The sequence below is a fragment of the Octopus sinensis genome, linkage group LG10 (genome assembly GCF_006345805.1).
Source record: "Octopus sinensis linkage group LG10, ASM634580v1, whole genome shotgun sequence".
Classification (NCBI taxonomy): domain Eukaryota; kingdom Metazoa; phylum Mollusca; class Cephalopoda; order Octopoda; family Octopodidae; genus Octopus; species Octopus sinensis.
The window spans coordinates 85,185,976-85,205,633 of record NC_043006.1 but is presented as its reverse complement, the minus strand read 5'-3'; the positions used below and the strand labels follow the sequence as shown (position 1 = coordinate 85,205,633).

General features: G+C 32.0%; 1 protein-coding gene across 33 annotated transcripts in view; it reads right to left on the bottom strand.

The window, feature by feature from the left end:
• LOC115216372 (protein MTSS 1) overlaps positions 1 to 19,658 on the bottom strand; it is a 337,421-nt gene that overhangs the window by 92,697 nt on the left and 225,066 nt on the right. For 11 of the 33 annotated variants that reach the window (XM_036506884.1, XM_036506899.1, XM_036506879.1 and 8 more), the window contains 2 exons: positions 8,047 to 8,226; positions 1,807 to 1,926 (listed from right to left, as the gene is read on the bottom strand). The exons of 2 other annotated variants lie outside the window; for them this stretch is intronic. In XM_036506884.1, coding sequence (XP_036362777.1) covers positions 1,807 to 1,926; positions 8,047 to 8,226 — 300 coding nt within the window. The remainder of the gene's footprint in view (positions 1 to 1,806; positions 1,927 to 8,046; positions 8,227 to 19,658) is intronic. 20 more of the 33 variants (XM_036506894.1, XM_036506898.1, XM_036506900.1 and 17 more) reach the window with 6 other exon arrangements.

The following is a 19,658-nucleotide window of genomic DNA, read 5'->3' as shown; positions in this document are numbered from 1 at the left end:
TGATGATGAATGATCTGCAAAGCAATTTACTGCAGGTATCAATATCATATGAGAAAATCAAGGGTTTATGGAACAGTTAACAAAGAGAAGACCTTTTATGATACTCCAAAAAGAAAAATGATCCTTCATTATTATGTCTTATATAAATGACTACAGATCAACAAAAAATATCATCCCTTACTACTACAGGGCCTGTCAGACATGAAGCAAATGCAAAATCTTTCTTGCATGAACTATATGAAATTTGAATTTGAAATTCCAGTGTTGTTATATTTGGGAGGAATCTTGATTGATAAGGCCTATAAACACATTCACTAGCCGTTTGTCAATATTTCCCTTCTCTTTCTTTTCCAAAAAACCCCTCACCCCAAATATTTTTCATTATAACAATCTATAGCTTTCTTAATTTTGTTTTTTAAATGTTTGGTTCCAAGTTTTAAGTAAAAAAAAAAAAAGAGAAAAAATTTGCATGTTTTCGCAATAGTAAAAAAAAAAGAAGTGAAATATAGACTAACAACAACCAGTGATTATGTTTGTAGATTTTATCAATTATTACTCTTCCTAAATATAACAATATCAGTTTTAACACAAGGTTTCTGACCAAAGTTATTGCAAAGTAAATTCAAAATTGCAATTTCTATTTCCTCCCTTTCTCTTCTAAGCATTGAAGTCATCTACCAATCTTTACTTCTGAAACTATTTGAGTATTTCAGATTTCAATAAGGATACCATTTGCTCTTCTTAAGACAAGTAATTCCTAAAGCAATTGAAGGTATGTTTAGATAAGATCCTTTATTATGTTGGTCTTGAGCCATCGCTTTGTAAAGAAAAAAAAAAGAAAAGAGTACAGTGAACTGAATTGACACCTCCACCTCCCAGTACATAGCTTGTGCTAGCCTTAGAATGGTGAAAGATAAAGAAGGAACAAGTAGGGGGATAATGAGATTCGATTTTGGAGTGGAGAAGTGGATGGACAAAACCAAACACTAAAGAAGGGTTTTAATGTGACACCCTAATTCTGTAAAAAAAAAATTTGATGTAATGATGATAATGAGTAAATGAAATATAGGGGTAAACAAGTAAATAACAAATAAAACAACAAATAAAACAACAAATAATAATAATAAAAATAAACAATGAAAAATGAAATTAATTAAACATGAGTAGGAAAATAAATAACAATAATAAAGAGTTATTCAAAATGTGTGTTTTAGACAATGTTAACTAGAGACCATGCAAAACACCTTGGATGCATTGTAGGAAAACTGTATGTGTTAAATCAGATTCATACTCATATACTATCACACACACGCACAAACATACACACATATATACATGTGTAATGATTGCAGTGAAAAAAACAAAACAAAAAAAACAACGAAAACAAACTCTTTGAAAGCATGCACACATCCACCCAGGAATAAACAGAGATGCATGCGCTCAGTTATACAGTCATACAGCAATATGGATAGATAGATAGATAGATAGAGAGAGAGAGAGAGACAGACAGACAGAGAGAGAGAGAGAGTATATATGATGTAAGGGAGTAAGTAGATAGAACTGCTCATGAGAAAATAGTGAAAGAATGAGATGGAGTGAAAGAGAAATATAGAGGCAGGTAGACAGAGAGAGAGAGAGAGAGAGAGATAAAGGAACAGAGAGAAAGAGAAAGAAAGAGTGAGTGAGATAGAGAGGAAGAGAAGAGCCATGCGTGACTGTGTACTCCCAACTGCACAGCAGCTAACTGGGAGGTCGGTCAGTGTGGCAGTGAGTACTGACGTGCTTTCAACAGTGGAATCTCCATACCTGTCTCAGGTGGAGGAATGGTGGAGTAGTTGATCTCAAAAACAGGGCATCCTGTGAAGTGAAGCCGGAGTCTTGGGATGAAACGCTTGTTAGACGGACAGAGCCAGGCAGAGGAAGCTGCTGTGTGTAATAAAAAAAAACATAATGGACATGCTAAAAAAAAAATGAATGAATGAAAGAAAGAAAGAAAGACCACCCACAGAAAAAAAAAAGAAAAGAAAAAAAACCGAAGGCAATGAGAAGGGAAGGAAAAAAAAAGTTGGTGGGGCAGAAGTGCATGATGAAAGCTAATGATCTCAGAGATTCTCATTCTGGTGATTGTAGCAATAGCATGAGAAGAAATGCTTAGGTACAGCATCGTTCGGAAGAAATAGGTGTGCGTGATGATTCCACAACTGCTCTGTGGTGGAAGGATGCAGCATTCTTTGGAACTAAGCTATAATGGCATGTTAACTAAATGGAGGGGGAAAAAAAATGATTTTGAGAAAAATGATGAGCGTTAAGGAGTAACTCGTTTAACAAATTAATAAAAGAATGAGAGATGCGGGTTGGAGTAGAGGAAAAGGTAAAATTCAAAGACGTGTTTAAAGTTAAAAATGATTTATTAAAATTAAAAAAAAAAATTTTAAATGAAAAAAATATGCATGCAATAATTTAACTAAAATTTTTATATAACACACACACAGACACACACACACAAAATGATTAATTAAAGTAACTCATCAATGAAAGATTCAGAACAATGTTGCATTAGTTTGGTTAGCATTTAGGGAGTTATGTTAGTAAAGAAGCATGGTTTTGTATAAAATGATTAGAAGCATGCTAATGTTACAGTTACAAATGAAGGACTTGGATAAATGGTATGAAAATTCATCCTAGGTTTGTAAAAATAAATATTTTCTTTAAAAAAAAAAATGGAGACAAGATTTAACCTCCCCCAAATTTAAAATTGTTGTAATTTTGTATTCAACTATCTTATTCAACTAAGTTATTCATTAGCTAGATCGCATGTCACCAAGTCTCTCAAAAGAAAATATAAGAAACATTTATATGGAAAATAACTTTAGGGAAGCAATAACTGTGGAAGACAGATTAATAACCATTGAAAAACACACAAAACTGGAACTTCACTTAATTATTATTTTGGTGTCAAATAATAAATGATTAAGCAAAGTCAACATTTTTTTTAGGAACTGTGTCAGTAGTGACCAGGTCACAGTCTGTGTGATGGAAATTTTTTCACTGAATAATAAATAAGCAAAGTTAATAGTGTTTGTGTGTTTTTTTCAATGGCTAAAATAAGTCATTCATACTGTTATTGCTTAGGTTTCAAAACAGAGTCCCAAGATCAAATCACTTGCCAGACAAGGACAATTTTGAAATTTTAGAGAAAAGATGGAACTAAAAAACAGAGACAAAAGAGAGTGTAACATGGCAGACAAAGATGTTATGACAGATTTGAAGAATATCTATCACAATATTTTCTACTCAGAGCAGAAATAATTAATTGATAGAATTAAAATTTCTAAGATTATGGTAAGCTGATAAGATGAAGTGCTCTCAAGAACTTAGGTCATTTTAGAATATAACTTTTCAAAAATCTGAAAGAGACACAAAAAAAAAAAAATTTTTTTTTAAACAAATAATGTTAATTTTAACTTTTCATCTTCAAAATTTTCCTAGAAAATTATTTTAAGACAAATTCTTAAAAAGAAACAAAACCCCTCAAAATCTCACTTCATTCTTAGTTTATTTGTAGGGAATATAAATCAAAAACAAATTTAGAATCTTCTGATTTTCTAACTTATTAAAATTTAAGTTTTAAAATATCAAATTTTAATGAAGAACAATTCTTTAAGAACAATCAGCAAATTTTGGCATAACGAAACCAAAATATAAACAGCTTTCCACCCTTATATATATATATATATCTATATATATATATATATATATATATATATATTATATATATATATATGTGTGTGTGTGTGTACACACACACACACACACAGAAAATATATTTGTTCTGATGACAGATTTTTCAAAAAACAATTTTAATTAAGTCTCTAGATTAACTACATTTAAGCTATTTCACACTAAAGGTGTTAAGTAAAAGAAAAAAAAAAAGAAGAAAGAAAATGGAATAGTCCTTTACAAATGATTAGCATTTCTTCATTTGTTTTGAGGAAAATTTTGGTTGTGCTACTTTGCAAATCTTGTGTAAACAAGATTAATATTTCAATTCTTTAATCAGATCTATCATATAGAAAAATATCAATAATAGTTAGCTTAGCATCTAATGAAATTTAATTAAAAATGTGTGAAATAAGTTCTGAAAAGCTTATACAAATTGTAGATATAACCATTTATAACAGAATATCAATTTCTGTTTCAAAACAGCATCACTAATTAAAAAAAAAAAAAAAAAGAAAAGAAAAATCTAAAATGGACTGAAAGGAAATTAAAATTTGCAATTCATTCTATAACTGACTTTAAAAGTAAATCATCACAATATTTTGTATTCAGAGTAATGGAATATATTTTCTCTCAAATTTCACTAGTGAAGTTCATGTTTTAAATAGAGAAACCACAGTTTATTTTCCAAGATATTGCTGTGTGTGTGTGTGTGCGTGCAAAGATTGGCAAAGACAGTATGAAGCCATCAGGTAACTTAAAATGAAAAAAACAGAAGCATATATGTGTGTGTATATATATATATATATATATATATATATATATATATAAAAGGGGAGAAAGATATAGGTAAATAGAAAGGCATGTGTGTGTGTGTATATATATATATATATATGTAGAGAGAGAGAGAGAGATAACAGGATGTAAGGATATCTTGCCAACTTTTGACACAAGACGCCTATTACTGGCATGAATTTAGGAATGAGGGAAAAAAAGAAGTTTATTTCAGTTCCTGTTCATTGGTTTGGATTATCAGAAAAAAGAATAAGAAGGAATACTTAAAAACTGAAGAGGGTAAATGTTAAGGAAAATCATCTCAAAATAACTACACCAGCATTTCTCAAGGGATCAGGGAATGCTTGGTATTTCAGAAGACAAGCAATTGCCAAGGCATGTTCAAGTGTATTGCAGGTTGCAAAGAAATATATTTATATATATATATTTGCATGGGAATGAAGCCAGATTTATAATTGGCAGTTTTAAGATGTTCATGCCTCGTTGACATAAAAGAAAGCAGATTGCAATTGGGAATTGAAACCAAGTGGCTCACTGGTTACACCGTTTACATAAAACTTACTGACATACTATGGGTGTCAACCACAATATAGAACAGAAGGCAAAAAAGAAAATTAGCAATTGTAAGATAGTAGTATGTCAGGGAGAGAGATAATAGATGCTAGAATAACAAAAAAGATATAATTCTTCTTAAATTAATAGCTGCATTTCTCAGATGTCGAGTATAACATGTATTCAATATGACATATTTTGGAAGAACAGGGTGTGTTCTTTTTCTTTTTTTGTCATAAATACATGTGCATGCACATGATTGTTGCCAATGTGCTTATATATATATATATATATATATATATATATATATATATATATATATATATATTATATATATAAGTGAAAAAATTACTAGACATATATTGACAGTTTTTACATCCTAACTAAATTTACTACCAGAAAAATGCTATGATTTCCACATACATGTGTGTGTGTGTGTATGTAATTACTAGTTTTGTTCTAATGGACACACATATATTTGCTCACACATATATGTAACTTCTAATTGTCTGTTTTTTATATACAATATATATATATATATATATACATACACATACATCTATATCTATCTATATAGAGTTTGAAGTAGCCAGAGAGAGAGAGAGAAAGTGATATATATATGGAGAGAGAGAGAGAGAGAGAGAGAGAGAGAGAAGGCGAGAGAGCAAGTGATATATGTGTGTGTGTGTGTAGATAGATAGATAGATAGATAGATAGAGAGAGAGAGAGAGAGAGAGAGAGAGAGAGAGAGAGAGAGAGAGAGAGAGAGAGAGAGAGAGAGAGAAAACTTTTATTTGGATTCTTCAAGTAAGCATAAACTGCTTAATGTCATTTATCTTAAAGAAGGTAAAAAAAAGACCAGAGTGTGCAAAATGGCCCCACATAGTACATTGGTTATATGTCATTGCCGGAAGGATTTGGTTTCGATACATCTTCCTCACCACCACCACCATCATCATCATCATCATCATCATCACTTTTGCGTAAAATAAACCATTATTATAGAATATACACTGCAACATGGCAAGTACTTGGTTACATTTTCCCTTGTGTAAATGAGTTGAGGGTGAAGGCTAGAATCCCAGGAGAGACAGAAAAATGGTGCGTATATGCAAGAATTAAGCGACAAAGGAAAAACGAAAGGAAACACAGATGATATGATAAATGTTCCATCAGCAGTAAATAATATACATTTCAAAGATCACACAAAATGTATTTAACCCTTTAGCATTTAATTTGGCCATATCCAGCCCAAATATTCTACCTGCTTCAAGTTGCAGTTGGCCAAATCCAGCCTCTCACTCCTACCCTACAATGTTAATCTAAAAATATACAATCACATCCTCAAACTCTCAAAGCTACAAGATAAATACAGGATTAATTTTCAAAAATGCAAATAAATAAACATCACTTTTGACAAAGTATGCTAAAGGGTTAAATCTATTTATTTATGTATATATTTTCTCAATTTTATAAAATATTTTATCTAACCTTCAGTATCTATGTCAGTGAGGTATTGTTATAAAAAAAGGATAAACTACTCTCACTCCCTTTGCCCCAGTGTCAAAAAAAAAAGAAAAAGAAAAGAAAAAAAAAAGAGAGAAGATTAAAGATTAACTCTTCTAATACCAAAAGAACCTCTTTGAATGAACAATTTTTTTTATTCATAATTCATTTATTTTGTGAAACATCAGAAAGTCTGTTGAATATTTGGTTGCCTATACAATTGGACAAAGTGAGAAACAACATATAACAACAATAACCTGATGAACAAATTTGTAAGTATGCAAAACTATTTTCACTGCTACGACTACTACTGCTACTACTTAAAAGATGGAGAAGAACCCTTTGTAAGAAATCTTGTTGGAGAAAACCTCTCTAACATCAGTGGCATAATGAAACGCATCCATCTGTAGAAATGACATCAAAAGTAATCACAAACATACACAATCAACACAGTTGTCCAAAGTTTTTTTTTTTTCTGTTGTAATGTGTGAAGTGACGAAGAACTGTAACAGATGGTGACATGTGGGATTTGTCTGACTATGCCAGTATGGGGAAAAAAGAATAAAAAATCCTGGACATTATGACGATGATGATGATGATGATGGACAATGAAGATGATTATTTGTGAACTTGCAAAATAATGATGGGAGTAAAACTAAAAATTTAAGGCCCTAAACTTTTATTATCATAACTGGAATCGAACAAAATTTCTAACAAAGATTTTTTAGTTTAATTCTTTAATTCCTTTTCTTATAATTACTATTGTTTGTTTTTAAAATCAATATGTCTTTAAAATAATCCTTAAATTCAATTATATTGATTTTAAAAATCCAAAAATAATCACAAGCCCTCTGTTTTCCTTAGATGGTGTTTATGAAAAGATCTGAAGAAGCAGCATGTTATGACAGCTATGTTTATGTATAGCAAACAGATGTTTGATAATAATGCTTATTTATATCAAACAAATGCTTATGTACATATATTTGATAACAGTGCTTATTTACATCAAACAAAATGCTTGATAATGATGCTCATTTAGATCAAACAAAATGTTTGATAACAATGCTTATTTTTATCAAATGATTTGATTGAACAACGTGGAGAAAGTAATAAAATGAATAAGGACAAAACTATTTGTTTAAAATAGAACAGAGAGAAAATTTTTTAAAAAAGTGCATAAGTGTTTGATGAAAGACTATTTCAGCACCATAATTATAGTAAATGTAAGTTGCAAGCTAAAGGGTAGGGAGGAAGTAACATAGGGGCGGGTTAAAGGTTAAGGGAAAAGGCTATATACAAAAAGACAAAGGATCCAAGCTTGGGAAGAGAGCAATCATGCTAACTATATAGAAAGTCATTAATATGGAAAAAAAAAAAAGTTTTACCTGGAATGGATTTTGGCTGTGACAAGGAAAGAAAAAAAAACAAACAAAACAAAAACAAATACAAGGTGTTAAACCAGACATATTTTACCTGTACAGATTGCTTGGAGCATAAACTTACACTGCTGACCTGCGAGGGACTACGGAACCGGTAGTGATGGTGTGTTGGGGAGTAGGATTTGGCAGAAGAGTCAGATGAGCTGTTTATGCTACTGTTGCTACACATACTGGATTTCCGTGAACCAAGTGAACTTGGGGAGCTTGGTGGTGTCTGAAACAATATGATGGGGTAGGGTCCCGGATTAGTGCGCGGATTTAAATCACAAACAAAATAGGGAAGGAAGTAGCGGAAGTGGGGGCGAGATTTTGCTATCCAACTAGAAAAAAAAAAGGAGAAAAAAATTGCTGTAAAAAAACAAAAACGGAAGAGGAGAAGGGGGAGGCTATGTATGATGAGAATCGTTAAGGAATTGAAAAAAAGGAGGTTATTGAAACAAGACAGTTAAGTGAGTAATGAGTGATGCATAATGAGGACTGAACATGATTTTTCGATACCGTATTATGTAGAAAGATCGACAAATTATTAGATATGAATTGAAAGTAACCCAAATTATTCTTTCTTTTTATTAGGCCAGCATCAGTTCTATGATATGCTTAATGTATACGAGTAAACTTTAAAACCAGGAAAGACTTTTTCTAAAAGAGATGCTAACTCATTTGAATCGTGACAAACAACATGATTGTACACTAACTAGGAAAGGAATAACTAATTTTTTCCAAAAAAAAAAAATAAATAAATAAAAAATAAAGATGTGATTTTTAATTTCATCTTTAAAACTATTCTATTAAACAAACTTCTGTATACACACTGCAGATGTTGACATGACATAAAAGGAGAAAAAAAAAAAGGACCAAATAAATAAAATCCAATTTTGCTAGCATTTCAGTTCTTTCAAACCAATTGCTTGGTTGTGATAACTCTTGATAAAATGAAAGCAAAAACAAGATTACGGGCATGTCTGAAGACCTGAACTTAATATCACTAATTTAATACCAAACCCAAATGAGAAATTTAATAAAATATAGCCATTGTAGAAATTCTAGCAAAATCCATTAACTTTACCAGAAATTTAAAATAAAAATAATAACCCCCAAAATATAGAAAAACTATGGAAATTTCAAGGTTTGTTTAAAGTTCTATTGAAAAGAATTTGTTCCTATTAAACTCAAAAGATATATTTGTAATTCAGAGTAAAAGAATATTTCTGTATTACTAGCCGTTTTTATACTTAAATTTATAAACTTTTTTTCTTTAGCTAAAGTGTATGTTGTTTCATTTTATTATTATATCATTTTTATATAATGCATATGCACATTTTAATGAAGTTGGAACATTTTAAGAAATGCAAAATAACAAAAGAAGCAGGAATGATATGTGCACAACAAAAGCATGTAACATTTTTGTTCAAACAAACGCACATGCATACATACACACACACGCACACATACATACATATATATATGATATGTGTGTGTATGTGTATAATGAATCCCAAAAGCAAAGATCAGCAAAGTGGATTCCCCGAAATATTGCATTTTAACAATTGCAGTGAAAATTACCAGAGATATAAACATCATTCAGAAGAAGAAGAAAAATGGAATAATAATGATGATAATAATAATAATTTGACAAACTGCATGGATATGCATCACCAAAAAGCTTAAAAGGAGTAAAAGAAAAAGAAAGAATTTAATCTCTTCAAGCAGCCTTTTACCATGTTACATGTAGTTAAGAACATGTTTCGGACAGCTTTGTGTAAGATTGTATTACTTTAGATTCCTTTTAATTAGAATTATGGTTTCTTGATCTAGCTTTGCCAATCATCTTTTATTGAAAAGAAATGCAACATGAATGAAAAAAAAGAAAAATGCCACATTAAAAAAAGAATTGCAATAAATAAAAAAAACTATATAAGTTATTATTTTGATAAACATACATATATATTGCACACATTCAAAATCATGAAAAATAAATTGGCTCTGAAATAGAAGAATGGTTAATTTTACATGGAATGGTGTAATGAAATGCCTGTGTTGTTTTTTTCCTTTCATTTTTTACTCTGGAAATGTCATTTTCAAGATAATAAAAAAAGCAGCAAGTATTTTCATTGTTTACCAAAATAATCTAAATTTCTGTTCCCTTAGATCCCAAGATAATTACAAATACTATTTTGTCATATTATGTCATAAAAAGTGCCTTAAGAAATAAAAAAAACAAATCTTAAAAAAAAGAAAAGAAAAAAAATTCACTGGCATATTTCGGAAGAATTGATAATGCCAAATATATGCACACAGAGATCAGTGGAGATTTACTTAAATGGTAAGTTAACGATAAATTCTAGAAACAAGTTAAAAAAAAATTGAGAAAAGACAGCAAGGATAACTTGATAATTTTAGTAAATAGAGAAAATCTATTTTTTAATAAGTAATTTATTGAAATTATCTCCCCAATAACTCGTTAGATTCTTCTTTATCTTCCTCAAGCTAAGAGGGTAATTTCAATTTATTAATATTTTTATTTGCATACTCCATTGGGTAGAACTACATCTAGCTGACTCCTTTAAATGGATTATATTAATGTTTTGACTTAAATGAAAATAATTCTGAAATAAGCAAAAATCCACAATTATAAACTTCTTTGGCATACTTCAGAAGTAAGAATGCTAGGTATACACCTACCCCCTCACACAGATCAATGGAGATTTTTCTGAAACAGTAAATTCATTGTAACTTTTTGTTTAAAAAAATGTAAAAAAAAAGATACAAAAGTGCCTAACTTTAGTATACTGACAAATTTATTTTTTAATGATCAATTCTTAATTCATTGAAATTATCTTCCCTTTTCCTTGCAAGTTGCTAATGACATCTGCATGGTTTTGTTAAGGTAATTTCAATTTGTTAAGAACTTTTTTTTTTTTGTGCATACTCCATACCTAGGTGATTGTTTTTAGACAGAAAAAAACCTAGTTCTGTAAAAGGAGATATAAATAAATAAAACAAGCAACTTTAAGTTGAAAATCATTATTTAAAATTTTTTACAAAAAAAAAATTTTTTTTAAATTAACATGTTATCCAAGAGCAAAATATCTGAGAAAGTATTTCAACACTGCAAAAGTTTTTTTCTCAAACAGTTAAGGAAAAAACTAAAACAAAAACAAAACATTGATGACAGACAACAAGAGTTATGGGATCTTGTTTATAATGGATTCAATGGGAGGAGTGAAAAACCCAACACACTCCATGTAGCAAAGGTTACTTAGATACAGTCATATACCATGGCAGCTCCAAAAGATTAATAAAATAAATCTTACCTTTCATGCAAAGATTAAAAAAAACCCACCTCAAACAATCAAAAAACTTTTTAATGAAAAAAAAACTCCGGTTCTCTTCTTATTTGAAAAATACTCTCTCAGTCTACATACTAATTATATATGTGTAATATATATATATATATATATATATATATATATATATATATATATACTTTATCTCATTACTGTTCTACTTCTATAATGAATTAATCAGGAGCTGAAATATTAAACCAGCTTATTTGATGCTAAAATGAAGTTATGTGGCCTAACGGTTAGAGTGATTGGCTAATGATCATAATATTGTGGGTTCAATTCATCGACCAGGCATTACATTGTATCCTTGAGCAAGGCACTGCATTTCATTCTGCTCCAATCTGCTCATCTGACAATGCATACCAGCTGAGTACTGGTGCCACTCTCTCTTTCCATCAGTGTCATGCGATCAGAGAGTGGGAGAGTCAATAGTGTGTCTTGTCATGACTACGCAGGCAGCTAAAACAATTAGCGACAGCATGGTATGAGCTACCATGTCATACTTTTTCATGGAAGATGGCTGGCTCTTATTTACTGCCACTAAATTAGTCAGAGCAAAATTACGACAGTTCATTCCTCTGATTGGGTAAATATACACCAGTATTACATTAATACAAGGAAGAGCAGCAGAATATGTGGCCATTCCAGGTAATCTTAGCTGAATAAGGAATTTCTTCAGCTTTCGCAATTGCAGATGATAATAATAATAATAATCTTTTCTCCTATAGGCAACAGACCTTGAGTTTTGTGGGGAGTGGGGGAAAGTCAATTATACTGAGCTCAGTTCTTAACTGGTACTTATTTTATTGACTTCTTCCCCACAAAAGGGATGAAAGGCAAAGTTGACCTTGGTGGAATTTGAACTCGGAATATAAAGCTGGGAGAAATGCCACAATGCATGTTGTCCAACGTGCTAATGATTCTGCCAGCTTGTCATCTCAATAATAATCCTTTCTATTATAGGCACAAGGCCTGGAATTTTAGGGAATGAGACTAGTTGATTACATCAACCACAGTGCTTGACTGGTACTTATTTCATTGATCCCAAAAGCTGAAAGGCAAAGTTGACCCTGGCAGCATTTGAGCTCAGAATGTAAAGAGTTGGAAGAAATACCACTAAGCATTCTGTCCAACTCACTAATGTCAGCCAGCTGACCACCTTAATAATAATAATAATAAAAATAATAAAATAACCAGAGTGAATTATCAAATTTTAATTAGTGCTCCTTGAATTAAATTTAACAATATTAAATAGTTCTAACAAAGCAAACAACACTTTCATCTTCGGGTTCAACGCTCAGACAACTTACAATAGAATTCCATGGAATAAATAAGGTGGAAATTTAAATACAGCAATCCCTTGACTATAGCAGGTGTTACATTCTAAAACCTCCTACAGAAATAATTAAAATCTAAGAAGATATAAATACCTATCAGCTGCAGAAACCCATAACATACTGAGGAGTGCGCAATATAAATTTACATATATTAGCCAGAAAAATCCGCGATGTACTGAGTGCGCAATAAGTGAACCGCAATGTACTGAGTGCGCAATAAGTGAACCGCAATGTACTGAGTGCGCAATAGGTAAACCTCAATGTACTGAGTGCGCAATAGGTAAACCTCAATGTACTGAGTGCGCAATAGGTAAACCGCAATGTACTGAGTGCGCAATAGGTAAACCGCAATGTACTGAGTGCGCAATAGGTAAACCGCAATGTACTGAGTGCGCAATAGGTAAACCGCGACATGGCGAGGGATTACTGCATAATGATTCTAAGTAAACATACAAGACCGTTACTAGAAATCTAGTATATTTAAAAAGGTAAAAAACAAAACAAACAAAAAACATCAATAACGTATATAAAAAGATATTTTGTTAATAATACAAACATATAAAGCCAAGTTAAATATAAACAACAAAAGCAATGGCAATAAAGATGGGGAGGGAGGTATTATAACAAATACATGAAATTAAGATTCCATAATTCAGAATCAATAATCATTACTGGTTACTTTGTACTATAATACTAAGGTCAGATTATTATATCAGTTATAACTAATTAACCCTTTTCTTACCAACCCACCAGAAACCACCCCTGGTTCTATCATACGATGATCTAAATAAACCTTCAATTGCAGAATTAAATTTCATTGCTATTCCAGTAATTTTATTTCTATTTTTATTTCATTTAGTTTCAGCTCATGAGCTGTGGCATCACCATTTATATAATATTACATAACTACTAAAAAACAGAATTGGTATTTTCTGCAAGTCACATTGCCACAATAAATTCAACACATCTCAATAAGAAAAATAGTTCCAAACATGACATTTTTCAACAAATGGTAGATTGGTATATAAAACTGCTTTCCACAGTTTCAGGTAATGGAATTTTGAGTGGATATATCTGACTTCCATAGTGAAAGGATTAAAACCTTTCTCTAGAATCTCATGCCAATTTATGGTTCAAAAACCACTTTGATAATGACAAAATTATTTTTAATAAAATCTTCGTTGTTTATGTAAGATTAAGTTGGCAGTTCCATCAAATAAACAACTGGAATCCCCATTTCTGAAATAGATGGAACACTCATTTATATTATAGGGTTACAACTTATCTCCAGTTTCTCTGGCGCTAAACAGATGAGAGATAAAGTGCCCTTTTGTTGAGGTGCAAGTCTAACTTGAAGAGGTAATTTGTTCACACAGAATTATTTGAGCCAAGTATTGTAAGCTAACAAAATACTCATTAAATATGCAGTGATCTCTTGCTTTCTCCTTAGATGGACTTAGTCATTCAGAATCAAAGGTTTGGCTATGGACATAGCAAAACAGTGAAGATGGGATACTAGCAACTGACACCAGCTTGAAGGCAAACAGCCTATTGACTTAACTAGCTACAGTTCATACACACACAAATATACATACATGCATGTAAGCACACAGGTACAAAACAAGTTAGAGAATATAGTACTCAAATACCTAATGTAGAGTAAAATAATAGTTTAGTGAAACTGAAATGACTTCACAAACTATTACTCAGAGTTTCATGTAACCGATCATCAAATGATCAGTTTGTAGTGATGCCATCTTGGAAATCTCCAGCACACATGCGCAGGGTTGGAATCTTCCGGAAGTTCCCTCATGCACACGTGCAGAAAACTAGCAGCAGCAAAATTCTCTTGTATCTCTCTCTTGGACACTAGCAGCTGAACGATAGAGACATGTCTCCAGCAGCTCTCTTGAGCTGCTACCTCGTGGCGCATCCCCGCTATGCTTGAGTGGGCAGGATTGACTCACTTCACTAGACTACTGCCGATTTGCCCAGAGGAAGGAAATGTTTATTGCGAATCAAAGAATAAATGTTTATTGCGAATCAAAGAATAAATATTTATACTGTTTAAGTTAATGGAAAATCTTGACTCTTTCTTCAAATAATATCTGATGTAAAGGATGCAAGCAGCACCCATCCAGTGCAGGAATCTCTCATCCTGTTACAAGTGAAATGAAACTGAGTAACAGTTAGTAAAGTCTTTATGCATTTAAATTTTTTCAACTTTTCTACTAATATGTTAATCATTTGCGTGATCTTTCAAGAAGATAAGGCACCATCAATGAATAATCAGATCTGCTGACTTTAATTGCAAGACAAGAGAAGTAGTGGTGCTCATGCTATTTCATAAATGCATTTGCAGAAGAGATGAAATATCTAGAACTGTGAGTCGTTGGGAGTATATCAACAACATTTGCAGAAAGTATGTGCATGCTAGTGAAGGGCTTCAGAGGAGACCATCTGCCACTTACATGAACAAAGATCATCAATGTGGCCCCTTTTATATGCACAAAAATGCCTAAAAACAGCATTTTTCTCACAAGAGATCATCAGAATGACCCTTCTTTGTGAGAAAAGGTCACCAAGTAGTCCCACTCACATGAATGAAATTCATCATTGTAGGACCTGTCATACAAGAAAATGCCACCAAAGTACCCACTTCTACATTGGTGATGGTCAGTAAAAGGATTGTCCTTAAATGAGTGTAGACCAGTGAAACCTAACCTTTAAAATTCAGGTTTATTAGTTTAACTCCATCTCAAGCAAGTTTCAAACATTACATTAAAATTAATCCAAAGAAGTTAACTTTAACATGCTATATTTTAAATAAAAGATTAACACATACTTTTAATGTTATTGAAAATGCAACCAATAGTCAGACAGATACACTACTTATTATTCTAAGTGCTTTATTTAAACCTAAGTGATGGAATTTAAAGTAAGAATGTATAAGAGTGGCACATTATTATTATCATTTCAAAATTTTTTTTTATATCTCACCCTTATGGTGGAATTTAGGTGGGTTTACTCTTGGGTACTAAGTCATCACCTGTGGCCTCAGCCATCCAGGAACTTTTGAATGATCGTGGTAATTCCTAATAAGCAGGCCAGTTGCATGCATTCTATGTGCTTCTGCAAGCCACATCATCATTATTACTTATTAAGGCAGCAAGCTGAGTATTTCTTTTGACTTTCACCTTTTAAGTTCCAATTCCACCCAGGTCTGCCTTTCATCCTTTTGGGGTTGATAAAATAAATAAGCATCAGTTGAGTACTGGGGTTGATGTAATTGACATAGCCCTCTCTGAAATTTCATATAGCTCTTGACATTTTGAGTTCAAATCTGGCCATAGCTAACTTTTTTTTAAAATCCTTTTGGGGTCAATAAAATAAAGTGCCAGTGAAGTACTGGGGAGTTAAAAAATTGCTTGCCTTATGCCAAAATTTGAAATGATTATTATTATTATTAAGGCAGCAAGCTGGCAGAGTTGTTAGCGTGCCAGGTGAAATGCTTAGTAGCATTTCATCCTTGAGGGATCAGTAAATTAAGTACCAGTGAAACATTGGGATCGATGTAATTGATTGGCCCCCTCCCATAAAATTTCAGCCCTTGTGCCTTTAGTAGAAAATATTATTATTATTATTAAATGTGGCAAGGTAGCAGAATTGTTAGAGTGCTGGAATAAATGTAGTGTGGTATATGTTCCAGCTCTTTACATTCCACCTGGGGTTGGTAACAAATAGTACCAGCTAAGTACTGAAGTTGATGGCATCAATTAACCCCATCCCTTCAAAATTGCTGACCTTGCAGATTCATTAGAGCATTGGAAATGAAGTTTTTATTAACATTCCTTTACATTTTAAGTTCAAATTTCACTAGGGGTAGCTTAATTTTTTTTTCTCACTCTGGAATCCATAACTTGGCCCTGTGAATTAGTGGCCTTTAACCTTTGGTTAGAAATTGTTTATTGGTGTTACAACAAAGAATGGGTGTTTTTGATTTCGTTGTACCATATTTCAAAAATTAACATTTCTTAATTCTTTCTAGGACCCTCCTATTTTTGTGTTAAGGCCTTGTAAATTAAAAGAAACATTTTCCTTCCCCATTTTCTGTTTTTCTCTATCGAAATACAAAACATTGCAAATAGAAGGCATCAACAACCTCAACAAACCAAAATATAAAAAAAAACCTTAGTGTTTAATAAGAATAATAATTAGTGAAAACTAATCAAAACATGCATAGTATATATTCATCTCCAACTTGAGTTAAAGAAAAGAACAACCCCCACCTCCCAATACAACCAACACACTGAGAACTGAAGCAGGAGAGGAACTGTTGATAGACATTTGAGCCAATGCAAATGTTGGATAACGACAGGAATATTTCTGAGGAAGTTAAGCAATGGAATATTGCATCCAAAATGTCAACAGCTAAGAGAAATACTCCCTGTCCCACCCTCTGCAACCTCGTTTTTAAGACTGTAATTTTTAATAAAACATTTTGTTATTACTACATTGCTACTGAGGAATTCAAGAGGTCTTACGTATTAATATATCAGGTTGTATAGAAAGTTCTGTCTGATTACAAGTCTGTATTTTTGTAAAGATTACCAATACTGATGGCATTCATTGATGTAAAATCATTTTATGAAGAATTTCCATAGAGCAACAACCATATTTTAGTAAATTAATTTTCTGTTTGAAGAACTCATCATGGAACCAAGTAAAGAGCCTATTCGTTACATTATTCTTTATGAGTTTCATTGAGGTTCTAATGCAAATGTAATAACCATAAATAACTTTGTGAAAGTGAAGAATTCAGACGTGGCAATTTCAATTTGCTTAGTGAGCCTAGATCAGGATAGCCTTCAAAATTGGATGTTGAAATGCTAGAGGCAACACTTGCAAGGAATCCTGCTGTGACAGTGAAAGAGCTTTTAACTGAATCTAATATCAGCATTCTAACCATTCGTAATCATTTAAAAGAGCTAAGAAAGTTTTAAAGTACAGAAATTGGGTTCTTTATGTTCTTCCAGCAGGAAATTGTCAATAAAGGTTCCATACATGCAACATCTAAGCACCATTTCAAACCATATCATGACTAGAGATGAGAAATGGATTGTTTACAGCAACACTGGTTTCAAATTTTGGCACAAGGCCAGCAATTTCAGGGAAGGGGGTAAATTGAATTCATCAACCTCAGTGCTCAACTGGTACGTATTTTATCGATCCTGGCAGAATTTGAACTCAGAACATAAAAATGGACAAAATACTGCTAAGCATTTTGTCCAGCATGGTAATGATTCTACTAGCTTGCTGCCTTTGTTTACAGCAATATTAAGTTCCACAGACAGTGGTTAAACCCAGATAAAAAAAACCTGTACCACACCCATGAGGAGGAACTTCATCTACAGAAAATTTGTATTGAGTGTTTGGGATGGAAAGAATTAGCAGTGTTAGGATTTTTCTTTGTCTATTTTTACTCTGGCAAAAAAAAATAAAAAGCTCAAACATGGTCACTACTCAAAACAGTTTTATCATAGCATTCTGTAGTCCTAATGTTATTGTATTCTCTCTCTTGTATTTGTTGGTTTCCTTGAAAGCCTGAATCTGTACTAGATATTTTTGTAGTCCAATGATAGATATTTTGTAATCATTTTCTAGGTGTATAAAACTCAGCTGCCTTGTATTCATTGTAAATACAGTTGTTAAACATGAGAAGGTTTTATTATAATGTAGATGTGTAATGTGAAGAGAATATGCTAAATCAGTTATTTTCCGAATGTGATTTGAATGTTGTGTCAGCAATTTCATTGTTTAAAAATTGCTTTAGATAGAAAGCATCCCACCTTAATAAACTGTAAGAAGAGGTCCTCTTTCATCAAGATTATGTTTTATCTCACACTGCACAAGTTATTACAATTGTTCTGAAATTGGTTATATGGGGAAAATGCTAAACTCTCCATATTCTACAGATCTTGCTCCATCAGACTTCTACTTATTTGGAGCAAAACAAATTAGACAAAGTATGGCCAGCAGGGAAAACAGAAAATTAATCAAATGAATATTTTCATTCAAAACTCAAGTAATTTTTTGAAATCAGGCATTCAAAGACTTACAAACATAAAGAGAAGTGATGTGAAAAGCTTGCTTTGCAACCACATGGTTCCAGGTTCAGTCACCTTGGGCAAGTCTCTTCTACCATAGCCTCAGGCCAACCAAAGCCTTGTGAGAGGATTTGATAGATGGAAACTAAAAGAAGCCTGTTGTATGTATGTGTGTAAGTATATATATATCTGTGTTTGCGTCCCTGTAACTTAGCAGTTCAGCAAAAGAGAATGATAGAATAAGTACCAGGCTTAAAAAATAAGTACTGGCATTGACTTATTTGACTAAAAGTTCAAGGTGATGCCCCAGCATGGCCTCAGTCTAATGACTGGAACAAGTAAAAGATAAAAGATATGATTAAATTTGCAGTATAAAATATGGCTTTACTTTTAAATAAATGCTAAAAGTTGAACAGAACTTTCTATATAACCTGATATATATATCTAAGATGGCATACTTAGCTGGATTTTTAAATTTAGATACTTACAGAAATGGTTGTTGCTTAACCCCGAGTCAGCTTTGATTCAGCACACTTATGATCAAAGACATTCCAATCATGACCATTCCCTCTTGGTCTTTTTTTTTTGTTTTGTTTAATCTTCTCATATCTAGAACTACATTATCCAATGTTATTGAATTTTTAGGAAGGCAATAATAGGGATTTGACTGCTATTTTTAATAGACTAAGCAACTGTATAAATGTTCCCTCATTAGCACTTGTACAAGAACAGTTGAATGAAATGGTTATGGCAGTATGCCAAATTCCTACATTTTGCCTCAGAAAACATAACCACTTTGAAACACTATTACTAATTTTTATGAATTATTGATATGTGTCTGTCTCTTTCCTCTAA